Raw genomic sequence first — 21,475 nt, 5'->3', positions numbered from 1 at the left:
AAGTAACGTTACGCGTAGGCGAGAGTGTCACTGTATCGCAAAATTAGAGACTTTGCTAAAATGAGTGTCTTAAAGAGCCAGCAGGTTTATTTTTCTTTCCTCTTACTATCTTCAAGCATTCCAACCTTTCGAATGTCTCGATGCTTGTAAACTCTCCGGCTACAAATTACGCAGGTGGCGTAAAGTTTCCTATGAAATTGTAAGTTATGTCTAAAGATTAGGTTGTGGCGAGTGTGGCTTCTTTTATGCTCTTGGTATTTTGTACGAGGACTACAAATACTAAAAAAAAAAGGAGGAACTGCCAGAAACATCGAGCGGGTGTATATGCTCTATGTACACGCGTGCGCGTGTGTTAAGGGCTTCCTCTTTCCTGCTTTGCTAAGTCAGGAGGATAAAGTTTCGGCAGGTTCATTATGCATACACGAAGAATGAACTTCCGCCAACTTTTCTGTTGATCGCTGCCATCAACCGGAATGAGTTTTCTTGCATTTAAATATTGATTTCGACTACCCTTCAGTGCCCAGGTCTCGCTAGCTTTTTTTTTTTTTTTTTTTTTTTTTTGTCAGGCACGCCTGCGCCATGCATGTCGCTATCCACCATACATGGTGGATAGCGCAAAATTATCCACCATACATGGTGGATAGCGACGCATACACCTTCTGCCGGGCAGAGTGGGTACTTTGACTTCTCTCTCTCCCTTTCTGTCCTTTGTTTCGTCGTGGTTTTCTTCACGGTAATGCTCAGGTGCCACAGAGTTGCTCAAACCCGTGTTTTTTGTTCTCCCTAACCCAAACTGACCAATCTTGCTTTTTTGTTGTTGTTGGCTTGTGCACACGCCAATAGTAATCTCTCGAACGCGCTGATCTCAAATTTTCATATTTTTTGATTTCCCTGGGAGGCTATGAATTCGCACTGAAAGGAAGAAAGCGTAGAAATGTCACAGACTCCCTGTGCCGAGTGAAAGCTTACTCTGTAGGGGTGTGTGAATAGGAGTTTAAAAAAATTTAATCGACAAGAAAAGATTTGGTACTGAATATAATATGAACACCTTAGCTAAGATCGAAACAGACTAGGCAAAATCGGAGCAGGAAACGAATAAAACATCTATAAAACTAATATCAACATGAGTAGAATTTTTACTCCACGTCACTAGCTATTTGCACGAACTTTGGTACAGCGCAAATAATAGTGGGAAACAGTGAACCACTTCGGTACGTCGTTAGGGCTACAGGGTTAAAATTACGCTGGATGGATCTTATAGTCCGGGTTTATGAAAACAATGTAAAGAAATTAACTCGAAGGTGCCGTGCCATATAGTTAGCCAAATTAATTTTACGACTGACCACATAGAATAAACTGGCTTGTGTCGGCAAACGGAAGCCATTTATGCTTTAGCATCGTACCGTTGAAGGCGGAGCTTTAGTGTACACCCCCCCCCCCCTTTCAAAAAAAAAAAAAAAGAAAAGAAAAGAAAAGAAAAGAAAAGTAATTAATTCTTCTGAATATCATTGGCCTCCGATTAAACTCAATGAACCTGACATTAGCGGGCAGTATTTAGCTGCTTCCCGCCACGATAAATATTCCTCAAAGATGAAAAATTCAATAGATTGGACGAAAATTGCATATAACGCAAAACCAGGGCAAAAAGTTATTTCCCTGTTTGTTCTGGCGTTATTTATCGGCCAGTTTCGACTTGACTGCTGCAACCAGCGGCGAGCTGTTATTGTTCGACATCAGGACCGACGTCACAGAGCTAAAAAGAAGCCGGGAGCAGAAGTGAAGTTCGAATAGGAGGCTTCAAGCCCCGTACAAAGGTGGTTTTGCACAAGCAGCAACCTTAACGTAAAACAGTTTGATTACTATGCTGTCTCTAACGGCTATTTACCATTCAGTCAACATTTAAAGTTCCACTTATCTAAGCGCGTCCAGCCGGAAAATGAAGGTATTTTTCTTGCGTGTAATTCAAGCGGCAGTCGAGACGACGTAATTGAAAACGGGCTGCACAGTTTTCTATAGAAATTTACCGGTCACGAGACAACCACCTTCTGTGGATAACGAGAAGCCAGCTTTCAAAATGCGTTGCCTACCGTGTTGTTGTCGTGTCGGCGGAGCGTGAACCGTCTACGCATTCCCGCCAAACGTTAGTGCGTCACAACAGGTTCGCGTGAATGCAGCATCCTGGCACTGCGCCAAGGGTGATCCGTGTTTTGTGGCCGGCTTCCTCCCAGAGACAAACAAAGAGGGTGAGCCAGAGAAAAAGAGAAAGGACAGATAACTTTCCCACACCGCTCGCACACGTAGGAAGCGGTAGGTGCTCTACCGTGGCTAATGACATTTGTTCAGACAGTCCCGCTTCCGTTGCAGCGTCCGGGCGTCGAATAGGGTCTCTCCGGTGCTGCGCCGCTCTCACATTAGGCGTTTCCAGTGTGAACAAGAGCCACGCGCTGGCGCGTTATGTGAACTACAGTAAAATATAAAAAAAATATACCAAAAATTTCTCGGGGGAGGGCTAGTGCTCGCGAATAAGTTTTTGTTGACAGTTGTTGGCTTTTGAAGACCTCACGCGAGAGAGCAGGCAGTTGATCTTTCAGCCTATTTGGTAATGTGGTGATATGAGTGGGGTTTCTATACGTTATACCTCTAATCTGTTGCTTTTAGACCTTAAATGGCAGTAGAAGCGGTTTTAGAATTAAACTGAATTAAAGGAGTCGAATGTGTGAAGGTGGATGGTAAATCATACCAAGTCGTTTCGCGCTAGCACTTAAATTGATGACGTAATCACTGATTAAAACCACCTCGGCGATCAGGCTTCTCTGCTGCACACAGTGACAAGTAAGGACATTGATAATGACTTCATCTGCAGGGGTGACGCATTTCCAACGCATAAACGTTTCCACTTAGGAAGAAGAATAACGCAAATGAAGTTGTTTGGCGGCACAGGAGCGCATTGCTGTTACCGGAAAACTTCAGCAACGCAAGTTCCGGGTGCGTCACTAAAAAATAAAATACAACCTTACGTTTGTTCGAGCATAAAGCGCAGTACGGAAACTGAAATGCACTATTGATAAAATAGTTTTCTGGATTAAAATGACACACGGTAAAGTGCTTAATGAACTGTGGCGTCCGTCGCGCCATCTTTGGTACGTTGAATATGTTAACTTGAATATTGGCCCTGCATAATTGAGTTAAAAGAGTTTAAAGCGAGTTAAACGGCGATCGTTGCAGAGAGGTGTCTCTGAACGCAACCTATAGGTAGCATACACTCAGTGAAGGCAGGAATTGATTACGGTGAAGGTAATTGTATAGTGTAACCGTTGTCATACTGTTACATCCTGGCTGTGTTCGCGGCTGGTTTTTCTGCTGTTAAGAATTAAAAAAAAACAACAAAAAAACATTGCATTATGAAACCTAAAGGGGAGCACACCCCAGGAAATAGGTTCCTTATTTATTTGAATATCTTAAAAACAAAAAACTGCACGCACAGGAATCGAACACATGTTTTAGAACCAGATACGTGGTGTTAGTCCATTGCGCCGCAGAAGCAACGGGAAGTGCGGGCTTTAAACGTGATTTTATTCGTTTTGATTCAAGTTTAAAGATAGCGCGACGGACGCAACTGGAATGATCAGAGGATTACTGCAAGCAATTTTAATCCAGCAAACAATTTCATTGCGTATGCATTTTAGTTTATGTACTGCATTGTTACTCAACAAATCATATAACTTATTGACTTAATTTTTGTTGTGTTCTATGTTTTAGTGACGCACCTGGAACTTCCGTTGCTGCAGTTTTCGGAGAATGAAATTATGCGGCACAGGACGACTCACAAAAAGAATTGGCCGAAAGGAGTTAAAATTTGAAAGTTACCAATCATGACTTCATCGTCAAGTTTTTTCTCATTGCTCCCGTGCTAAGAGGAGAAGCCTGAAGATCTGCTCGATTTTAATTGTTGATTACGTCATAAATTTAAAGGGACAGAACACTGCACTCTAAACGTCCAATTTTTTCGGCTGAATATAAAGATTCCTGTCTCGAGTGGTTGTTTCCGTAATGATTTTACCAGAAAAGCCGTAGAAAAATTTACCGAGAAGTTTTCGATCAGTTCATGCGCCTGTTTATGTAGTCCGGTGATGGAAACCACGAGCAGCGAACGCGATGACGATTGCGCCTCGGCAAAGATGATGTAGCATAAACTAATATAATTTCACCCATCATACAGTAATTAGACATATTTTAGACCACAGTAGCATCAAGTTTAGTTTCTACATCCAAGGGTGTTACGGCAGAGGAACCTACGCACCATCGACAAATGCTTTAGTGGGCCATGGTGACCGCTTCACCCGAAAAATCCAAAACACTGGGGCGCCATCTAGTGACAAGCACTAAAACTACATCATAGGTGATGCAAAACTAGTCTGATTTTTGCGAAAGGGCAAAAAAATATGATAAAATAATAGGAAAAACATTGTATTTACGGAAACCACTGACATTTTCCCGAGACGTGGTGACGTGGGTTACTACAATGATGATTACAGTGTTTCGCCGCAAGAGGCGACACCAGTAGTTTTGATGCGGACAATGAAGCATATGGCACTGTGGGGATACAACAGGTATCAGGTGCTAAGGGGTATTGAGAAAGGAATTATAGTGTCTGGGCTTACTTTCGGAAATGCGGTTTTTGTGCCTAAAGGCAGAGGCACAGTTTGACATCAGAAAGAAATCAGAGAGCCGTCGGACGATTGGCACTGGGTGTCCACGGTAAAACCACACTTGAGGCGGTGCAGGGAGATATGGGCTGGGCATGTTTCAAAGTACGGGAAGCTCAGAGTAAAATACTATTTGAGTAACGCCTGAAGAAATTGGAAAGTTACAGGTAGGCAGCTGAAGTATTTAAATACCTATACCTAAACAGCGTTGACTCACAATGAAGGAAAAGAACTAGGAAACTAACCAGTAAGTATGCTGTTCACAAAGACGAAGAAATAATTGGATAAATTCTAAGGAAAAGAAACAGAGTGTAGAACTATACCGAAAGTGGAAAACGCAGATTAGGAAGGAAGCTTTCCATTTCAATTTCCACCATAATTCTATGATGTATTTTGGTCAGTGTTCTGTCTCTTTAAATGGCAAGAAAAATTAGTTAACCCTAGTTGAATTGTGATAGCAACGGCGGAAGCTTCTTTTGCCTGCTACATTATTCCCCTATCGCGGCCTATCAATGTAAGGTGCTACATTATTGGGGACCCTTAAGCTCATCCTTTAAGAGTATGACACGAGAGCGTGTTACCAGTCTTCTTCTTCTTCTTCTTCTGCTCCTCCTCCTCTTCCTCCTCCTCGGCTGTTCAAGGTCAAGCGTGGCCACCACCGGGACCATGCGACGGCTGAAACCTGGCGCAGTATTGCTATCGAAATAAAAACGATTCGATGACCTTAACATACTAGTTTCACATCCTAATGCCTGCATCAAGTGATTTTTTCGAAAAGTGTTTCAGCTTTCCTTTAAGTGTAAAAAAACACTTCGCTAGATGTCCTTTGCTCCTGAAGAGAGAACACAGTATATGGTATTTTGCTAATAAACGCGACAATGTGACGCACTTATTTGATCACTGATTTGTTGTTGAAACAAAAGGTAATGTTTTTGTTGCTCTCGCGAAAGACGTCTCTCTGCAGGGACAGGTATTGCTTCCCTTTTCCCTTGTAAAAAAAAAAAAAAAGCGGGGAATGGGCACTTCCATAGAGGGAGGAGAAAAAGGAAGACAGCTTTTCTCTTTAGATTGCTGAAGGGACGTTTAACTTTCTAGAGCTTTTTGTTTTTAAAGCGACCCCCTGGGAAAGGTTGCAGGGCCTTGATTGATGGGGCCGTGGCAGCCTACCTCAGCGAGCGAGGAACTGATGTCTTTCATGCAGCCCTTCCGCGAAGCCCAAGTCGGGTTCCTTAACATAGAATTGTTCTTCTTACTTCGAGCACGACGTTTAGCGAGTGCTTATGGAAGCTGCAGGCGAGCGCTTGTAGAGCTCTACGTCATGTCTCTGGGAAGAAAAATTGGCAAACATCAGTATATCCAAGCACAAGAATTCTCGGGCAGCATTTTAAGTTGCTCTTTCGTACCACTAGGTTATAGCAATAGCGGTGCAACGTGAAAGCACATATAACGCGGAAAAATCAACGCAGGTAAGCGGTTGAATAAGCTGATTTGCATGCACCGAAAGATTGCAGGTAGTCCTCCTATGCTGCATAAATGACTGAAGTTTTCGCTGCGCGCTCCGGCAGAAGAAGTGAGCGATTGGGTCGTAACGTAGGAGTTTGTTGTTTGATCGATGGTTAGGTTTGCGTCGGCATTCGTGTTGCGGAAGCGCTGCTGCACGCCGCCTAGTGACATCTGCAGCTGTTGTGGTCGGCCGTCTTCCAGTCACGTTTTCTCAGACTGAGCGAGAGGTGTAGGGCCAAAATGCGTGACTGCACGAGTGCTATGATTGAGGATGGAGTCAACGTACCAATGAAGAGGATAAGTAGCGGCGCTGCCTTAGGCGCAACTGACGTTTACGTTACTGGCGAAAAAGAAGCGGTTAGCCACGAGCCCGCGAGTGAAGGCTCGCGCAAAAGAGAACGGCCCCAGTAGCACCACGGCGTCGTAGATCTGCTCCGCCGGCTGACCAGCCGCGGCTAACCGGTCACCCTCAATAAACGGAGGCGGTCCCAACTATATGCCGCCTTCCTAACTCAACCTGCCTGCCTACAAGGCTTGTGACTGCGGAGGTGCTGTGGAATTGTAGTACGAATTGAGAGACTCTCTGAAGGACTTCATTTTCGAGGTGACATCCACATCTCGCAAGGGTGGAAGAATGGGCTAGTTGGTAAATCCTCTTGAAAAGCAAACTAGCGCACTTCAAAACACAGACACAGGAAGGGAACGACAACACAGCGCTGTGTTGTCGTTCCCTTCCTGTGTCTGTGTTTTGAAGTGCGCTAGTTCGCTTTCCAAGATGATCCACATCTCGGCCGGCTTCTATTCCAGTGTATGTGTGAGCTGCCTCTTTACCTGGATTCCCCGCGTGTGCTTGGCACCCAAGGTCACGGTGCCAACACATCACCTCAACAGAGCTGTCGGCTGCTCTGGAAGCGAACTCGGCTACTATTTGATTATTTTTTTGAACTAACCGCAATTTTCTTGCTCTGTATTTGAGAAGCTAAAAAATTATTTCGTAGAAAAGGCGTTTGAGCAGAATGTTCACTGTTCGGAAATTTTACTTCCCTTGCACGGATAGGCGTGACTACGCTACCCTTTAATCCATAAATAGAAAAGAGGCAAAAGTTCAAATGTTTACCGCCTATATAATACACTCACAAGCCTTGGTTTGAAGGAGCTACAGTTACGTGCAAATAAGCAGAGTTGGGTGCCATGAAGAAAGCAGCATGTTCATGTTTTTCAAAATTTTTATTGTCTTTTATAAAAACAGTTTCGACTGACAGCAATTTTTTCAGTGCCGACACTGGAAGAAGTTCAAACTTCAGTATCCAAAAAAAAAAAAAAAAAGAAGAATATAGCGAGCAAGATTTTAAGAAGCAAAGGCGGATCGGCGTGCGACTCTCTCTTTGCTGTTCTGTGGAAGGGAGAAAATTCGGAAGGAAAAACGGGAAATGTGAGCATAAACTGCCCTTAATTCTATCACTTAACGATAGCGAAAATGCCATGAAAACACACGGAGCGATTTCTCACCGTTGTACGCTCATCGGTGGTACACCACAGGCTTGATACACTCTTTGTGAAAAGTTTGTATGTCACTGCGGCTGCTGCGGTATCAGAATCAAAATCAGTTGCAAGCGGTGGCGCTGTTGTCGCCGGTGCTGGACGGTACCGATAACCTACTGAACGTGGAAGGGTGTCTGGCTCCCGTGCTGATATTTAGGTTCGTTTGATTGATAGGAAACGACTCCTCATCGTGTGTACTCTAGATATCGGTAAGCACTACCGATAACAGCCCCAAGTTTTTGCACCGGTCCTTTTGATACCGCGGTAGCGGTGGACTACACATTTTTGATAAAGACTGCTCATTTCCTAATTATGGTATCTTGATAAAAGCCAGCGACATTCGGCAACAGCGTCTGTGTGCCAGCCGGCTTCGTGACAGGTCCCAAGAACATTGAGATGAAGGTACAAAGTCACTCCATCATCACCGTCATAACCACCGTCAGAGCCACCGTCACAACCACCTTCACAACCACCGTCACAACTACCTTCACGATCAACACACCGCACGGGACTTGTTATTCGGCGGCGTGTCCGTCTCTCCGTTTCTGGCCACAGAAGCCTTGGAGTGACGAGTGGGAGAGTAGGTATCTTCCGGGTCTGTGGACATCTGAGAGCCCGTTCGAGACCTGTTGAGCAGGCGACAAGTCAACGACTCGCGCGCAATGCGGGAAACGGTCCGCCAGAAGCCGCCGTCGCCGGAGTCACGGTGCGGCCGTTGAAAGTAGAGGAAGATATATGGGTTGATGGCGCTGTTAGAGGCCGATATGACGCCGAACAGGGCCACGACGTTGGCGTCCAGAATACCTGGGTTACCGAAGGCCAGGATAGCTTCTTGGACCATATACGGCACGTTCGTCACCAGGAAGGCGCCGAATACCACGGCAGTCATTTTGAGTGTCTTGACCTGCAAACATATGGGTAGTATTTGGTTATGCCGAAAGACACAATAAGGGAGTGATTTCTTTATGCCCGCTTTAGGTCGCTCGCTGCCCTTCTGTTTCACATAAGGTGCAATTGTTGACGGGTGACCTCGTTTTATGCACACGACGCAAAACTCATTACACACACATATATAGATGTTCTCATAGAAAAAAAACTGCCGAGTACCCATTGAGAATTCATATCTAACGAAGTTAGATTACATGCCTGAACAAGACGGGGCGTTCTGAACAAGCGTACTGACAAATTGTGGCTAAGAAGGAACATTTCATTGTTTGGGAGGAATAGTTACCGATGGCCTCTAGGAAGAACGAAGGAAATAAATATTTACCAACGTGAAAATAGGAAAGAATAATAAAAAAAAAAACAAACGTTGATAGCAGGAAAAACGGTCTCAAAAAGGCTAAATATTTCATCTCCAGTGCAGACATTACCAAAGAAGAGAAAATGACGTGTGCCTCTTTTAGCCACACAATTTCAGTACTTTTGATTATATCCTGATTCTCTCTCATTGCATTACTCCCCGCGCAGTATAATTTGCGTCCAAAATCGGTGTCGTCGACATTTAGATCGCATTGAGCGACACAGACAATGAAACTTCAGCCCACAGTGTGCTTGAATGGCGCTTCCGTGTATTACAAAGCCAGGCTCATCGCTGGCTTTTCAGTAAAATCTCCTTTTGGTTTACTTGTCCTGATTTTGCTCCAAGTACGGCGAGCGGTTTCTTGCGTCATTTAGGGGAGCTGGTGGAATGACGGCCGATTGTTTCTTTGTACTCGCGAAGAAAACTAAACAAAATAAACAAAATAATTATTTTTAACTTCTTTTCCCAAGGTATGCCGCTGATTGAGGTGTGGTCTTTGTCTCGGACAGCATGTGCCGCAGTAGGTATGAAGGCTAGAGAGCGTGGAGGAGAAATAATGTGCAGTAGGAGAGGGCTTGATTTGCAGAAAAATCAGCTCATCTAGCTGGTATTACTTTGCCGTATTTGCTACACTTAAGGAGCTACTTTGCGGTTTGAAGGAGCTCCGACGTGCTTTCGGGATCCTTGGCCACTTTTGGAACACTTGTTGAGGACGACGCCCTATTTCAGTCATCCCTAAACCTTCAGAATTCGTTGCAAGGCTCAATGTTGTCGACGGAAATTGTGGACGCAAGCCATATTGCATAGAGAAGGAGGCGATAAGAAAAAATTAGAACAAGTGTTCTCGCGGCAAATTATTGATGCTGCTGGAAAAGCATGGCCGAATAGCCACGTGCCACCTTTCTTTCTTGAGAACAGTCTGCAGAGGAGCTCAAGCTCGGAATAACCGCTTCTGTTACGCACGGCTCTAATTTAGACTCCAATCAAGCTTTTTTTGCCATTAACCACTTTCCTTCGTGTGCAGCCTCTGCCATTCAATTATTTTCAGATGATTCTGTACTTAACGCAGAAAAACATTCTTACGATGATAGAGTAAATATCTATATAACGCTATTCATTCATGTCGCATGTTATACTGTCCGTAGGAATGAAAAAAATAAATAATTATTTTCAGTGTATCCAGGTCATTGAAAACTTTACCTGCTTGCCGCCTTAATAATGTCTTTTAACATTAAATTGTAGCTTTGGAGCGCGGGAAGAGACCAGAATGGGCTAAGGAACTAATGAGTTACTAACATCCTAGTCGCAATAAAGAAGAAATTGGTACAGGCAGTGCATGGAGCGTGAAGGATACATAACCGATGGTCACTGAGGGCAACTGACTGTATTCCAAAAGCTCGTCCACCAGATGTAAATACGAAATCTGCGGTGTCCGCAGCTGGGACATCATTGGGGGGCAATGGGAGGCGCCTTTATCCTGCCGTGGGTGTAGCAGAGTTGTGCTCTTAATGATGATACAGTTTTTCTTTAGACGTCCTAGACGCTTAAACCTAGACGCTTAACCAAGACCTCGACGTTCATATCGCTACCGAATTTACCTCGAATATCCACATCGCATATAACGCTTGCTTCAGAAGAGATGTGCCATGAAGGTTTCTCGACATATCAATATGGTGTCTGCCACATTGTGATACAAGCCTTTCCGCACATTCTAAATCATGTTAATCGTGCGCATTAGTGAGTTGCTCAATTTCTAAAAGCTAGTTTCATATCTTGTATAATTAGGCGCACGACTGCTACTGGTGGTTTGCAGCAAGCCGTTAGTAGTCGCCACAATGATTTTTAGCGTTTTGGAAACGCACCTTACATGTGGGCTGTAGAGTCGCAAAACTTTGACTTCGGTGCAAGATGTACAAACTTAAGCTCTGCCTACCCGCTAATCTACCCGCGGTCACCTCTAATTACACACATAATGTTTGGATGCAGTTGTAAACACCAAATTACATAAACGACAACCCGGCATACAGGTTAACATTTGCTTGTTCCCTTGGCGTACAAACGTGCCTTGCTCGGTAAAATTGGCGGTATGCTTCACTCTCAAACCAAATGGTCGTCAGTTGGAATTACACCTGAAGCCTGAACTTTTATTTTACAGAAATGAACTGCTTTTCTGACGTTAAACCAGTTAACACGTTAATACAAGGTGTTCTGAATCACTTTCATTGTACGCTTGAGGTCAATTTTAGCGTGAGCTTTGCGGGGGGTTCGTACATACTCGCACGAGGGGACCTGGCTCTGACGTAATGGTCCGGTAGACCAATCAGGATTGTTTGTTGTGGCAAATTGCGCCAATGCCGACGTTTCTGCTACATGGGACCCTCCACGTAACCTTTCCTCACTGTTCCAGGCCACAAACGAGGGAGAAGGTTATTGGCTGACTGACTCAAAAACTGTATTGAGAGATAAGGAAGGGGACTCCAGTGGCTGCCGATGCTGTCCGTGTGTCACAAGGGCTCTTTGGGCATCGAGTTCGGAGCTCGATAGGGAGTCTCCCACCACTCAATAATTTGTACTATGGGTCATCAGGTGAATTGTTTTTTGCAAGGTCGATGCCATGTGGTGCAGGCCTGCCTTCTCCCCGCAAAGTTTGCATTGAGGGCCGCAGGACTAAGGGTGTTCAGAAGATTACGTAGCCCGTATTCCACATAGCGACATGCAGTGAGTGATTGAGGCCGCCTCGCACAGGTCACAGACACCACTTTTCGAAAACTGCCCACGGTCCGAAAATTTGTTGTGCCACGGCTTCTGGGGTAATGGCTTTCTTTTTTAATTCCAAAAGGCGATATAGTTGTGATGACAGAAGTACTTATTTTATCGTCTATTCGTAAATGAGTAATAATATAGGTCTCTGTAGACATAGGTTGTAAAAATCAGCATTTTTATAAATAAGACAAGCTTTCTAGCGGCATGCACATTTACTTTTATGCAACACAGGAAGAGTCTTACATGAGTCTTGTTGAAATATTAGATATTCTCACCGTGTTTAAAGGGCCATGTCCGAAAAATGCGGTTATATTTAGGCTTCATGAGTTTGAAATTTATTTACACTTAGACGTGACTATCATCTACAGGGAGACACTCTAGGTTCTTGTTTGCTTTCCACTATACGGCGGGCTTCGGGGACAAAATGTTTATCGCCTTTCTCATCATTTATCCTTTATTATTAAGGCCTCGGAAACCAAGCGAATAAATAGTAAAAATGCTGGCGGGTTTCAATAATGTACACTGGGTGACCTGCACCACTGTAAGGCAGCTTAAAATGCGGGGTGAAAATTTATGTTTTCGCACTTAAAATATTACCTTCTGAAACGGATCATCTTTCGTCTTCGGTAAACACTGCGTTCACGGCTCGACCGAGAACGAAAACATAGCTACCTCCGTAAGACTCGAAGAAAAAGAAGATAGCACAATCTCCCGTAAGCTATATGTTGAGGATACCCAAGAAACTGCAGAAAGTGAAATACAAAATAAGCTGAGTATAAATGATGAAGTGTAGAGTCCGGAAGTGACACATATTGATTATGTGGAATGCCATATTGGGAGGGCTCCGGACGCATTTTCTTCGGCTAGGGTTCTCTACTGTGCTCTGCAATCACACAAATCATGGACGCTCTTGTGTTTTGCCTGAATCGAAATACGAACTATGTGGCCTGGACTAAGCCCACAACTTTAGGTCCAGTAGCCTAATGCCCAAGCCAGTGAGCTACCGCGGCTGGTAAAAAAAGGACAGATTTAATAAAAGTGCGCAGTTCAACTTTAGACAAACATTTTGGTTTTGAGAGGCTGTTGGACCATAGTATAACTACACCTGGATTTTTAAAAATCATCAAAGCAAACAAACTATGAAGCGAATAATAAATGTTTAAACATACAATTCTGCTTGCAAAGCCTTCTTAAGTTAGGTTTTATTGTACGAGCAATATTTGAATTTCATGTGAGCGTTGATTTTTTCTTACTTTATGCAGGTCTGCGGAATCAACAAGATGTTCGCACAGAAGTAAGACTAACCAATGACTACCGGCCATGCCCAGATGATTAAATTTAGCACTTCTGAAGATGTTGGGTCTACACATTAAATATGCCCTAGAATCCTGAGCTCTTTCTTTTTCACCAGCTCGAGTCTACCGCAGCAGTATCCCCCCCCCCCCCCCCCCCCCCCCCCCGAGCTCCATGTAATTTGTCTCTCGAGCATCGGTCATCGCATACTTTATTTAGGTTGCGCAGGTAACCGGTGCCATTCGCCGAGCACATTGAACAGAAAAAAGAAAAAAATCCTCTGGCTAATCGTTAATCGCTATTCTCTGCCAGAAGATTTCTTTCGCATGTCACCCTTAGTGGCTGGAGACAAAACAGCTGCGGCATACAAACCTTAGCCCGCGGCAGTGATGACGTCGTCTGTCGACTCATCCGATTGGCTGCACTGTGCTTCCAAAGAGCCCAAAGTATTCCGGCGTGGAATGCAATCAGCAGCACAAGCGGCATCACGAACACCGTGAAGAACACGAAACCCATGTATATCTGGCGGTGATACAGCGGGGTACCGCGGTCGTAGAATATGGACGCGCAGAAGCACTTGCCGGGCGCCACTTCAACGCTGTGGAAGACGTACACGTTGGGTAGCGAGGGCATACACGAGGCCAGCCACGTCAGGGCGGCTAGCTTCCACGGGTCCGGGCTGGGTGCCAAAGGGGTAGCGATGGCTATGTACCTGTCGATGGCGATGGCCACCAGCATGTAGGTGGACGAGACAAGCGCGAATGTCTGCAGGAACTTGAAGAATCGACAAAAGGCGTCCCCCGCGATCCACAGGCGGCCCATGACCTCCCACACCACCTGTGACGTCATCGTGATGCAGGCCACCAGAAGGTCCGCTATGGCCAAGTTCAAGAAGAGCACCCTGGCTTTGGACACCCGCCGTCGTCGCTGCTTAACGAGCAGATTGCAGCAGACGACACTGTTGCCGATCACGGAGAGGACAATCATGGTGATGATGATGCCGATACGCACGCGCTTGTGGTAGCGAGGGCCCATGACTTCCTCGGGGGCTACAAAGTCGGTAGTGTCGTTCCAAAGTGCGCTGCCGTTGTGCGATTGGTTAACGCTATCTGGCAGGACTTCCAGGGACTCGTCGAAAATGTCCGCTTCAGTCATCCCCTAAGGACGGGCGTACCGTGCTGTCCCCCATTCACAAAAGTGATCACCGGTTTCCGAGGCTAGCTATTACGCACATCTTGTCCTGTATACTTGATAATATTGCGAATGGTATGAAGAGGAACACGATGCTATTTTTGGTGGTCAGAAACTTCTAAGGTTCTGGTCAATGCAAGCATTGGAACAATGTCGTCCACGTGGGTGCTCGCCTTTTTTTCTGGCATTGCATCTGGAATAGAGGGAAAAGAAAAATTCACTCATTATATGAATTTCGCTTCTTCTTTGTTTCTGAGTTTCAGATATATATGTACAGCTCTCTGACTGCAATATCATTGAAATAGAGAAACCATTTTAAAAAACTAAATTGTGGTAGTGTTTTAATGTACTTAAACCGAACAGTGAGAAAGTATGCGTTTGCATTGTTGGCTTATGACTGTTTTATTTTTGTTTAGAAGTTGAAGTCAACGTGCAATGCCAAGCGTGACAGATTGAAAAAAAAATATGCAGATTGATTGGCCGCGGCGAGAGATATGAGGTTCAATATCCGCTTCCGACAAGAACTTTTTCAATTCGAATCCGCTGCGCTCCAACGGCGTTTTTCTTTCAATTGTACTATTGTTCTGCTGTCGCTACACTTATCGGACATACACGTGTTAGGTGATTTCTCTAGCCTCTGAACCTCTGGATTAATGTTTTCGAACTTAAAAAAAAAACCATTGCCTCGGCGAATGCGTACAAAACTAGCTGCATTAGGCGACGTGGCAGAAACCAGGCGCCAAAAAGTTCAGTTCAAGTAAATGTTTGTCATTCACGGTAAAGTTGCAAACGAAAAGAGCGTTGCAGCGTCGTGGTATTACAAGTTTTAAAGTTTGAAATCATGATCTGAATAATAGCTGTGGAGTTGTCCATTAGAGATTATGGATACGATTGCACCTGCGATTTGAAGTTTGAAGGAAGCGATTACCCATGTACCGAGAGCCACCTTGCCCATGTTGCCACGTGACCATGTTTGCTACACCTAATTTGAAGAAAGTTTAATGCTTGTTTGCGTTATTTGGATAACGCCTCCTATATTCCTTTTTTTTTTTCTAACAAGGATTGCAGATATCAGCATGAAGCAGGGGTGTATACTGGGAAAGCACTCATTCTTTCACCACCATCAACCAAGAATCTTGTACCACCTTGTTTGTGCGGTCGCTCTGATTGTTTAGAGCTGTTTAGAGAAGTCACAACCACGTGGTCTCGTGCAGGTAATTCAAGCTAAGTCCGGTATAGCGGCTCTGGAGCGCAAGTCTACCTGACGGGTCTTTCATGTTCGCCAGCCAGGAGAGAGAGTGATGGAAGCTGTAACCGACCAGTTACTGACCATGGCCTCATTCGATTGATGGCCTGTCGGGTTGGAATTCGGGTAATCGGCTTTATTAGCCGAGCCTCCTAACCACTGCGTCACCGTGGCGGGTGCTCTGACCCGACATAACTAGGTTTAAGTGGAGCAACCATCCGCCATTTAACGGGGCGGCTCCCAGATTCTGTTATAGGTAGGGTTGAACCCATAGCCTCAGAGAAGTCCGCTATTGCACCGTATCTGATCGCGGGGGCCACGGTTAAACCTCCGCCATTTGACTCGGCGGCTGGTAGATGGCGCCACATGTATAGCTTAAACTGCAACGCACCAAACCCATAGCCACATAAAATTTGTATCAGATAAATATCGTGTAAAAAACCAGCAATTACACAGAGTTATAAAGTCAGTCAAAAGAAAAGTCTGTGCCTTCACACTACAATTGGTATAACTTGCCAATTTATTTTTACTGCGAGAGACTTTAATAGGGGCCCGCTATAAGTAGCTGTGTACCTAGAGCCCATTGCAGTTGAAATTGGCTTGGCTTACTCTGGCGCCCAAGAAGATGAACAGGGACGCTCAATCAAGAGTCGAGCGACAAGATAGAAAGAGAATAATAAGGATGAAAAGAAAAGAACGGGATAAAAAGAGGGACGCCGTCCTTAAGGAAGTTTTGGGCGGCGGTCCACACTGAATGTTTTAACTAAGCCGTACCATATTTCAGCCAATAATCTCTTCCTTCTGCTTCCTCTGTCATTTAATGCGTGAACATCGGTACTTCTATTACCGCCCGAAAAATTGGAGCTTCTGAGTAAACCATAAACAGGTAGAAAGCAACAGCATTAGATGCCCACTACGAATACAGAGCTCCATTAATGAAGGAAAGCAAGGTCCATCGCGTACGACGACTCGATGGTGACAGAAGCGGCAGCTGTCGATGCAGTCTTACGGCTTCCACTGCGCGGCGCTGACACACCATCCACGCCCTATAGCCACCGTGACTAAGGAGCCAAAAGGTAAGCTGTGATCGCATCAGGATTAAACAGAGGAAAAGCTTTTATTGCATTTATTGTTTTCTTCCTGAGTGGAGCCCTCAGTCTAGAACTCCACGTTCCGCCGCTACCATGAAGGCCCACTAAAACTGCTGCCGCTGGTATTGCGGGTTAGTGCTGGTGAGAAGAGTCTCAGGAAGAGCTATGAGAGGTTCATTCGTTTCAGAACTAGTACTCAGCACCAATTTTGAGAAGGTCCCGCCGGTGCTGGCGCGGTGCAGTTCCAGTCCTGTGGTGCAGGTGCAGCCTGTCAACAACGCTACATGCCAGTGGTGCGAGGTTTTTCAGAGGGGCCTTGTCATATGCTCGCCGATTCCCGACGGCCTTGAGCTGTCAGTTCTCGCGGTGCAATCTCGCGTGAGCAATCTTTCATCACCTCCTCCTCGAAGGGTGCCGCGGTTCTCAGCATCACAGCGACACCACGACTGCACCAAAATAAATCGCGGACGGTGGTGCAGGGAGCGTTGTGAATAGAATGCTTTGGCGCGCAGCGCACCCTGAACCGGTAGCGGCGTTGCAGAGAATCACGGTTGAATCGAACACAGATAAGGGTTCTCAGTCAAGAGTCCCGTTCGTCACCGCTATTTTTTCGGCTCTCTCAATCAGTCGTCGGTTGTTGGTCGGTTCCATGCTGGCCAAGGTATGCTCCCAAGAGGACGGATGGGGGAGAATTATAGGCGGTACGGCGCCAGGTGGTGTTGTGTAGGCCCAAGCTGAATGATATTGCTACATCCGTAACATCCAGAAGGTCAGGAATGCAGGGCCAGCGGGCAGCAACGCAGGCGCCACCAGTTAAGGTCGAGACCATGCAGCGTGAGTACACGTTGTCCTCCTCTTCCTCCTTCTCAACCTCGTGCGCTGCTTGAAGCAGAGTCGGTAACAATATAACGTAGATCTGTATCGTTGACAGCTGGGACATTTCTCTGGGTAGCGGGTGGGAAAGAAGAAGAGTTTATGGTATAGCGTAGGACATGTATCAATTCATAGCTGACGCTATGTCACAGCTTCGGCCTTCGTGAGTGTTTGGTGAGATGGCGACAGTGTTCTTCTTTGTGTACGGTAATAATGCGTGATGTGGGTGCTAGAGTACATAGCTGCGTAGGCACCTTTTTTTTTTCTACTTCCTCTTCCGCTTCCTTCAACAGCGCCTGGAAAGTTGCTGCTCAGGTGAGCACGTGCGCACTCTCAATTCCGGGAAGGGACTCGTGACGAGGGGTCTATACGAAGCGGACATTGGGGATGCGTCGGGACATATTGGCGACAGGATGCTCGCAGCCTGAAGAGATGATGCGTCCTTCGCGAAGGCGCGCCACATAACTGTGGAAACTGTAATTATTGTGTATGTCAAGCTCGTGTGGCGTTTCGTCATGTGTGTCCATAAGGTATATGAAAGCAAGTGCTACCGCTATATGGCGGTATCCTCAGTCGTCGTGCTCGATCTTGTTCCCAGAACGGAGGCCGTAAATCTAATTGAACGAGGCAATGTTTTTCGATGATGCCTCGAGCGATGAAGACGCCATCGCCTGTCGTTGCCGCTGGTGCATCCACAAAAAGCGACGGGTCTGGGTGGTTTTCAAAGTTGCTCTGTTACAGCCACCTCATCGTTAGGCGAACCCCAATGAAGTATAACTAGACTAGTATCTAGTTTTTAATAATAAATTGATGAAGTACGATAAAAGCAGTCATGAATATTCGTTCAGTCATGCATTTCATTTCCAAGGGCACAGGGCAGGAGTGTCGAACTACACTCCGCGAAGCATAGACTTGAAAGAAGCGACTTCTCCCGCTCCTTTTGATAATAATTAATAATATCTGGCACAACAGCATTTCATATCCTTATTATCCTATCAAGCTTTCATTGAGCTAACTCGATGAGCTCAGATGCATTGTTGTGACAATACAAACATTTGTGGTTTTTCGCTTCTAAACCAATCTCGGAAAACAACTTAACCAGCAAAAAAGCCACAACCGAAGTTGCGTACATTCAAAGCCTTCTGCGAATGGCTGTGCTGCGAGCTAAAGCAAAAGCAATCTGCCACCCGAATACCACTGATTATTGTGAACTTAACTGTATTAACACTAAGACCATCACTGCAGCATCTCGGCGATGCTTTTGAACGCCTTTGACAGTTGGTACTTGACAGGAGACATAGCCGGCACTGACTGGTCAGCAGTTTATGTCAGACATGCCAAGGCAATATTAGCAGCAGCCGCCAATTTGGCCAGCGCTTTTGTGATGAAAAACGAACTGATATCCTAGGGTGTTCGGACGGCTTGGTTAGAGCGGTGCGATTTTTGACATGATATGGTAGATTACAACTCTATGCTAATGACGCGGTGCGACCCGGAACTGCAGTGAAAACCGAAGTGCTAGTGCACCTAATTTAGTATTGGCTAACTACCCCCCCCCCCCCCCCACACACACACACACACATACACCTTTTTTACCTTTGGTAGTATCTCCGACAGGGAACCTTTAAGGGTACACGGAAAAGTAAAGACTGAAAAACTGCTGGTGATATATGTTCCCGTCGATATGTTAAAGAAGCCAATGAATGTAATCGGGCCTCGTGTCTTCCTTCTTTGATCGCTTCCTCCCACTTGGATAGTATGGTTCGGTCACAGTTCTATCTTGAAGGCCATGTTTTCAAATTTCAACTACAGGAGAGGTATTCATTGTATTGCAGCTGAGTTCGGCAGTGCAAGGAGTGCGGGAAAGGGGGAGAAAAATCGGAGGTGCAACCCCACAATGCGTTCTTGATAAAAAAAAAAGAGCTCGCTAAACATCCAGAGAGCTTGCTTTGAATGACCCCTGTGAAAAACTTTGCAAGGCCTGTCCGAGAGCACAGAGTCGCTGCACAAAGGCTCTGCGAATAATAAGCCTGCCGACCAAGGCCTGGCATATAAATCACAAAACCGCTTGGTTCATAAACGCCCCGCAGGACGGCTCAGCCCAGCGCGAGAACAATTACAGAACAGTGAACGCTTTCTGTGCCGGTAATGAGTGCCCACAGCCAGGTTTCAGCATCGGCAGAGCGGCGGTGGAGGAATAATGCAAATACGAATGAAAGCCACTATTCAAACTAGTTTTTAAATAATATTAAAGCTTATGCATGATAGAATCATACGACCGACATAAAAAAGGTCATACAAGGTTCTTGTGTTTAGTTGATGGATATGCTGCCTGCCTCTAGACTGCACGAATTCACCACAGCCACTATTCCTAGATTAGTGCTGTTTATGAAGCCACCCGCTCGATGCACCCACCATGCCGTGAGATAAGACCGCACTGTATGAAGAGCACCGATAGCGAAATATTGGGAAATATTGCAGTACATCAGAAGAGTTCCTACCTTGAATTCGGAAAAAGAGAAACGCGACAAGAACTGTTCTAAAGTATTTTGTTAAGTTGGGCGAAAATATTACTTAACGTGGTTTTTAGTCGATATTTAAATAATGAAAAGAATCTATAAACCTTAGCTGAATTGTTTTCAACCTTATTTTAACCGGAAAAAGGTCACTATTCTTTACTTATCTTTCATGGCTTGCTGAATACTGAGAACCAGTTGCACTCAGTCACAGGTGAGAGTTAACAAACAACAGAAGCCAGGAGAGGTGCAAGACGGCAGGATTCTCGATTTAGGCAGCGCCGAGGTACGTTTTGAAGCATCGAACCACTGTTTTAGATAAACGCGCACGGAGATTGAGAAACTCCATCACCTTGGAAAGCTTCGTTACTAACGCAATACGAGCTTCCATTCACAAACTGTCATCACTTTTTGAAATTCTCGCATGATATGTAAAGAACAGTGACACTATTTGTAGCTAGCTTCATCGAACCCATAACTTGAAAGCATGAACGAGATTGACAAAAAAAAAATGCAGTTTTCCGGCTTGTACTGCTGCCGTCGTCACGCGGTGTGCGTGATCAGAGGAGGTTCGCTGGTGGCTCTTTCTGATCTTCGGTTACGGTCCCTTTTTGCTTTTTCTGACCATTAGTAAAAGTGTTTAGTTAATCTTGAATAATGATTAAAGTAGGCAGAACTAAGAATACGAGTGGGTACTTTACATGACTCCTAACAACACTAACATAATTTCAGCGGGGAAGAAAGCTTATTTTTTGCGAAACCTTGGTTAATCGTATATAGCTGGGACACCCTGTACAAATTGTGGTATATGGCGTTAATGGCGGTTCGCGTCCCAGTGTGGCATTGACTATGTGAGGCGCCGTTGGGGTGAAACCGGAATCAATTTCGATCACCTGAGATTGTTAAAGCGTACTGAGATTAAACATTTGATCTGAGCCCTACGTTTCGCTTCCATTTAAATGCCATCACCACGGCCGGCATCGAACTCACGTCCACGGGTTAGTTGTCGATCGCCCTAGCAACTGAGCCATCGCAGGGTGGGGCTCAACGAAAAGCAAAAAAAAAAAAAAAATCTGACCACTATGCATAACTGAGGCAGCGCCACCTGCCATGATATTAAACTAAACGAGTTGCTTTTTCTAGCCTTGTGACTTTTCCTTCGGCTTGGATATCACATTACAAAAACATTCTTGCATTATTTTTTATAAAACAAGGGCGGAACGAGCCTATAATAATTACTCAAAAATTAAGAACTACATAAAATGATACACGAATGAGAGCACAATAAATAAAGAAGCGTGAAAAAGACCTTTTGGCGCAGATACCTTGTATGCTTTTGCAATGTTGAATCAGGCAGTAAATGAGGAAAGAGGAACAAATCTCGGTAACATAAAGAGCGATGAAAGTACTATAGCTGCATTGGAACCATTGCTCGTTAATGGGGACGT

At 45.2% G+C, this 21,475-nt stretch overlaps 1 protein-coding gene across 1 annotated transcript in view; it reads right to left on the bottom strand.

Moving 5' to 3' along the window:
* Positions 1 to 7,467: 7,467 nt before the first annotated feature.
* Positions 7,468 to 21,475, bottom strand: part of LOC146198798 (gonadotropin-releasing hormone receptor-like) — a 36,615-nt gene continuing 22,607 nt past the window's right edge. Inside the window, exons 2-3 of the mRNA XM_084594281.1 lie at positions 13,483 to 14,494; positions 7,468 to 8,655 (exon numbers count right to left, since the gene is read on the bottom strand). Of these exons, the coding sequence (XP_084450407.1) occupies positions 8,245 to 8,655; positions 13,483 to 14,265 (1,194 nt within the window). The 5' untranslated portion in view covers positions 14,266 to 14,494 and the 3' untranslated portion in view covers positions 7,468 to 8,244. The remainder of the gene's footprint in view (positions 8,656 to 13,482; positions 14,495 to 21,475) is intronic.

The sequence above is a fragment of the Amblyomma maculatum genome, chromosome 2 (genome assembly GCF_055883805.1).
Source record: "Amblyomma maculatum isolate TAMU_Amacu chromosome 2, ASM5588380v1, whole genome shotgun sequence".
Taxonomy (NCBI): Eukaryota; Metazoa; Arthropoda; class Arachnida; order Ixodida; family Ixodidae; genus Amblyomma; species Amblyomma maculatum.
The sequence above is the reverse complement of the archived record's forward strand: the minus strand, read 5'-3'. Positions and strand labels throughout refer to the sequence as shown.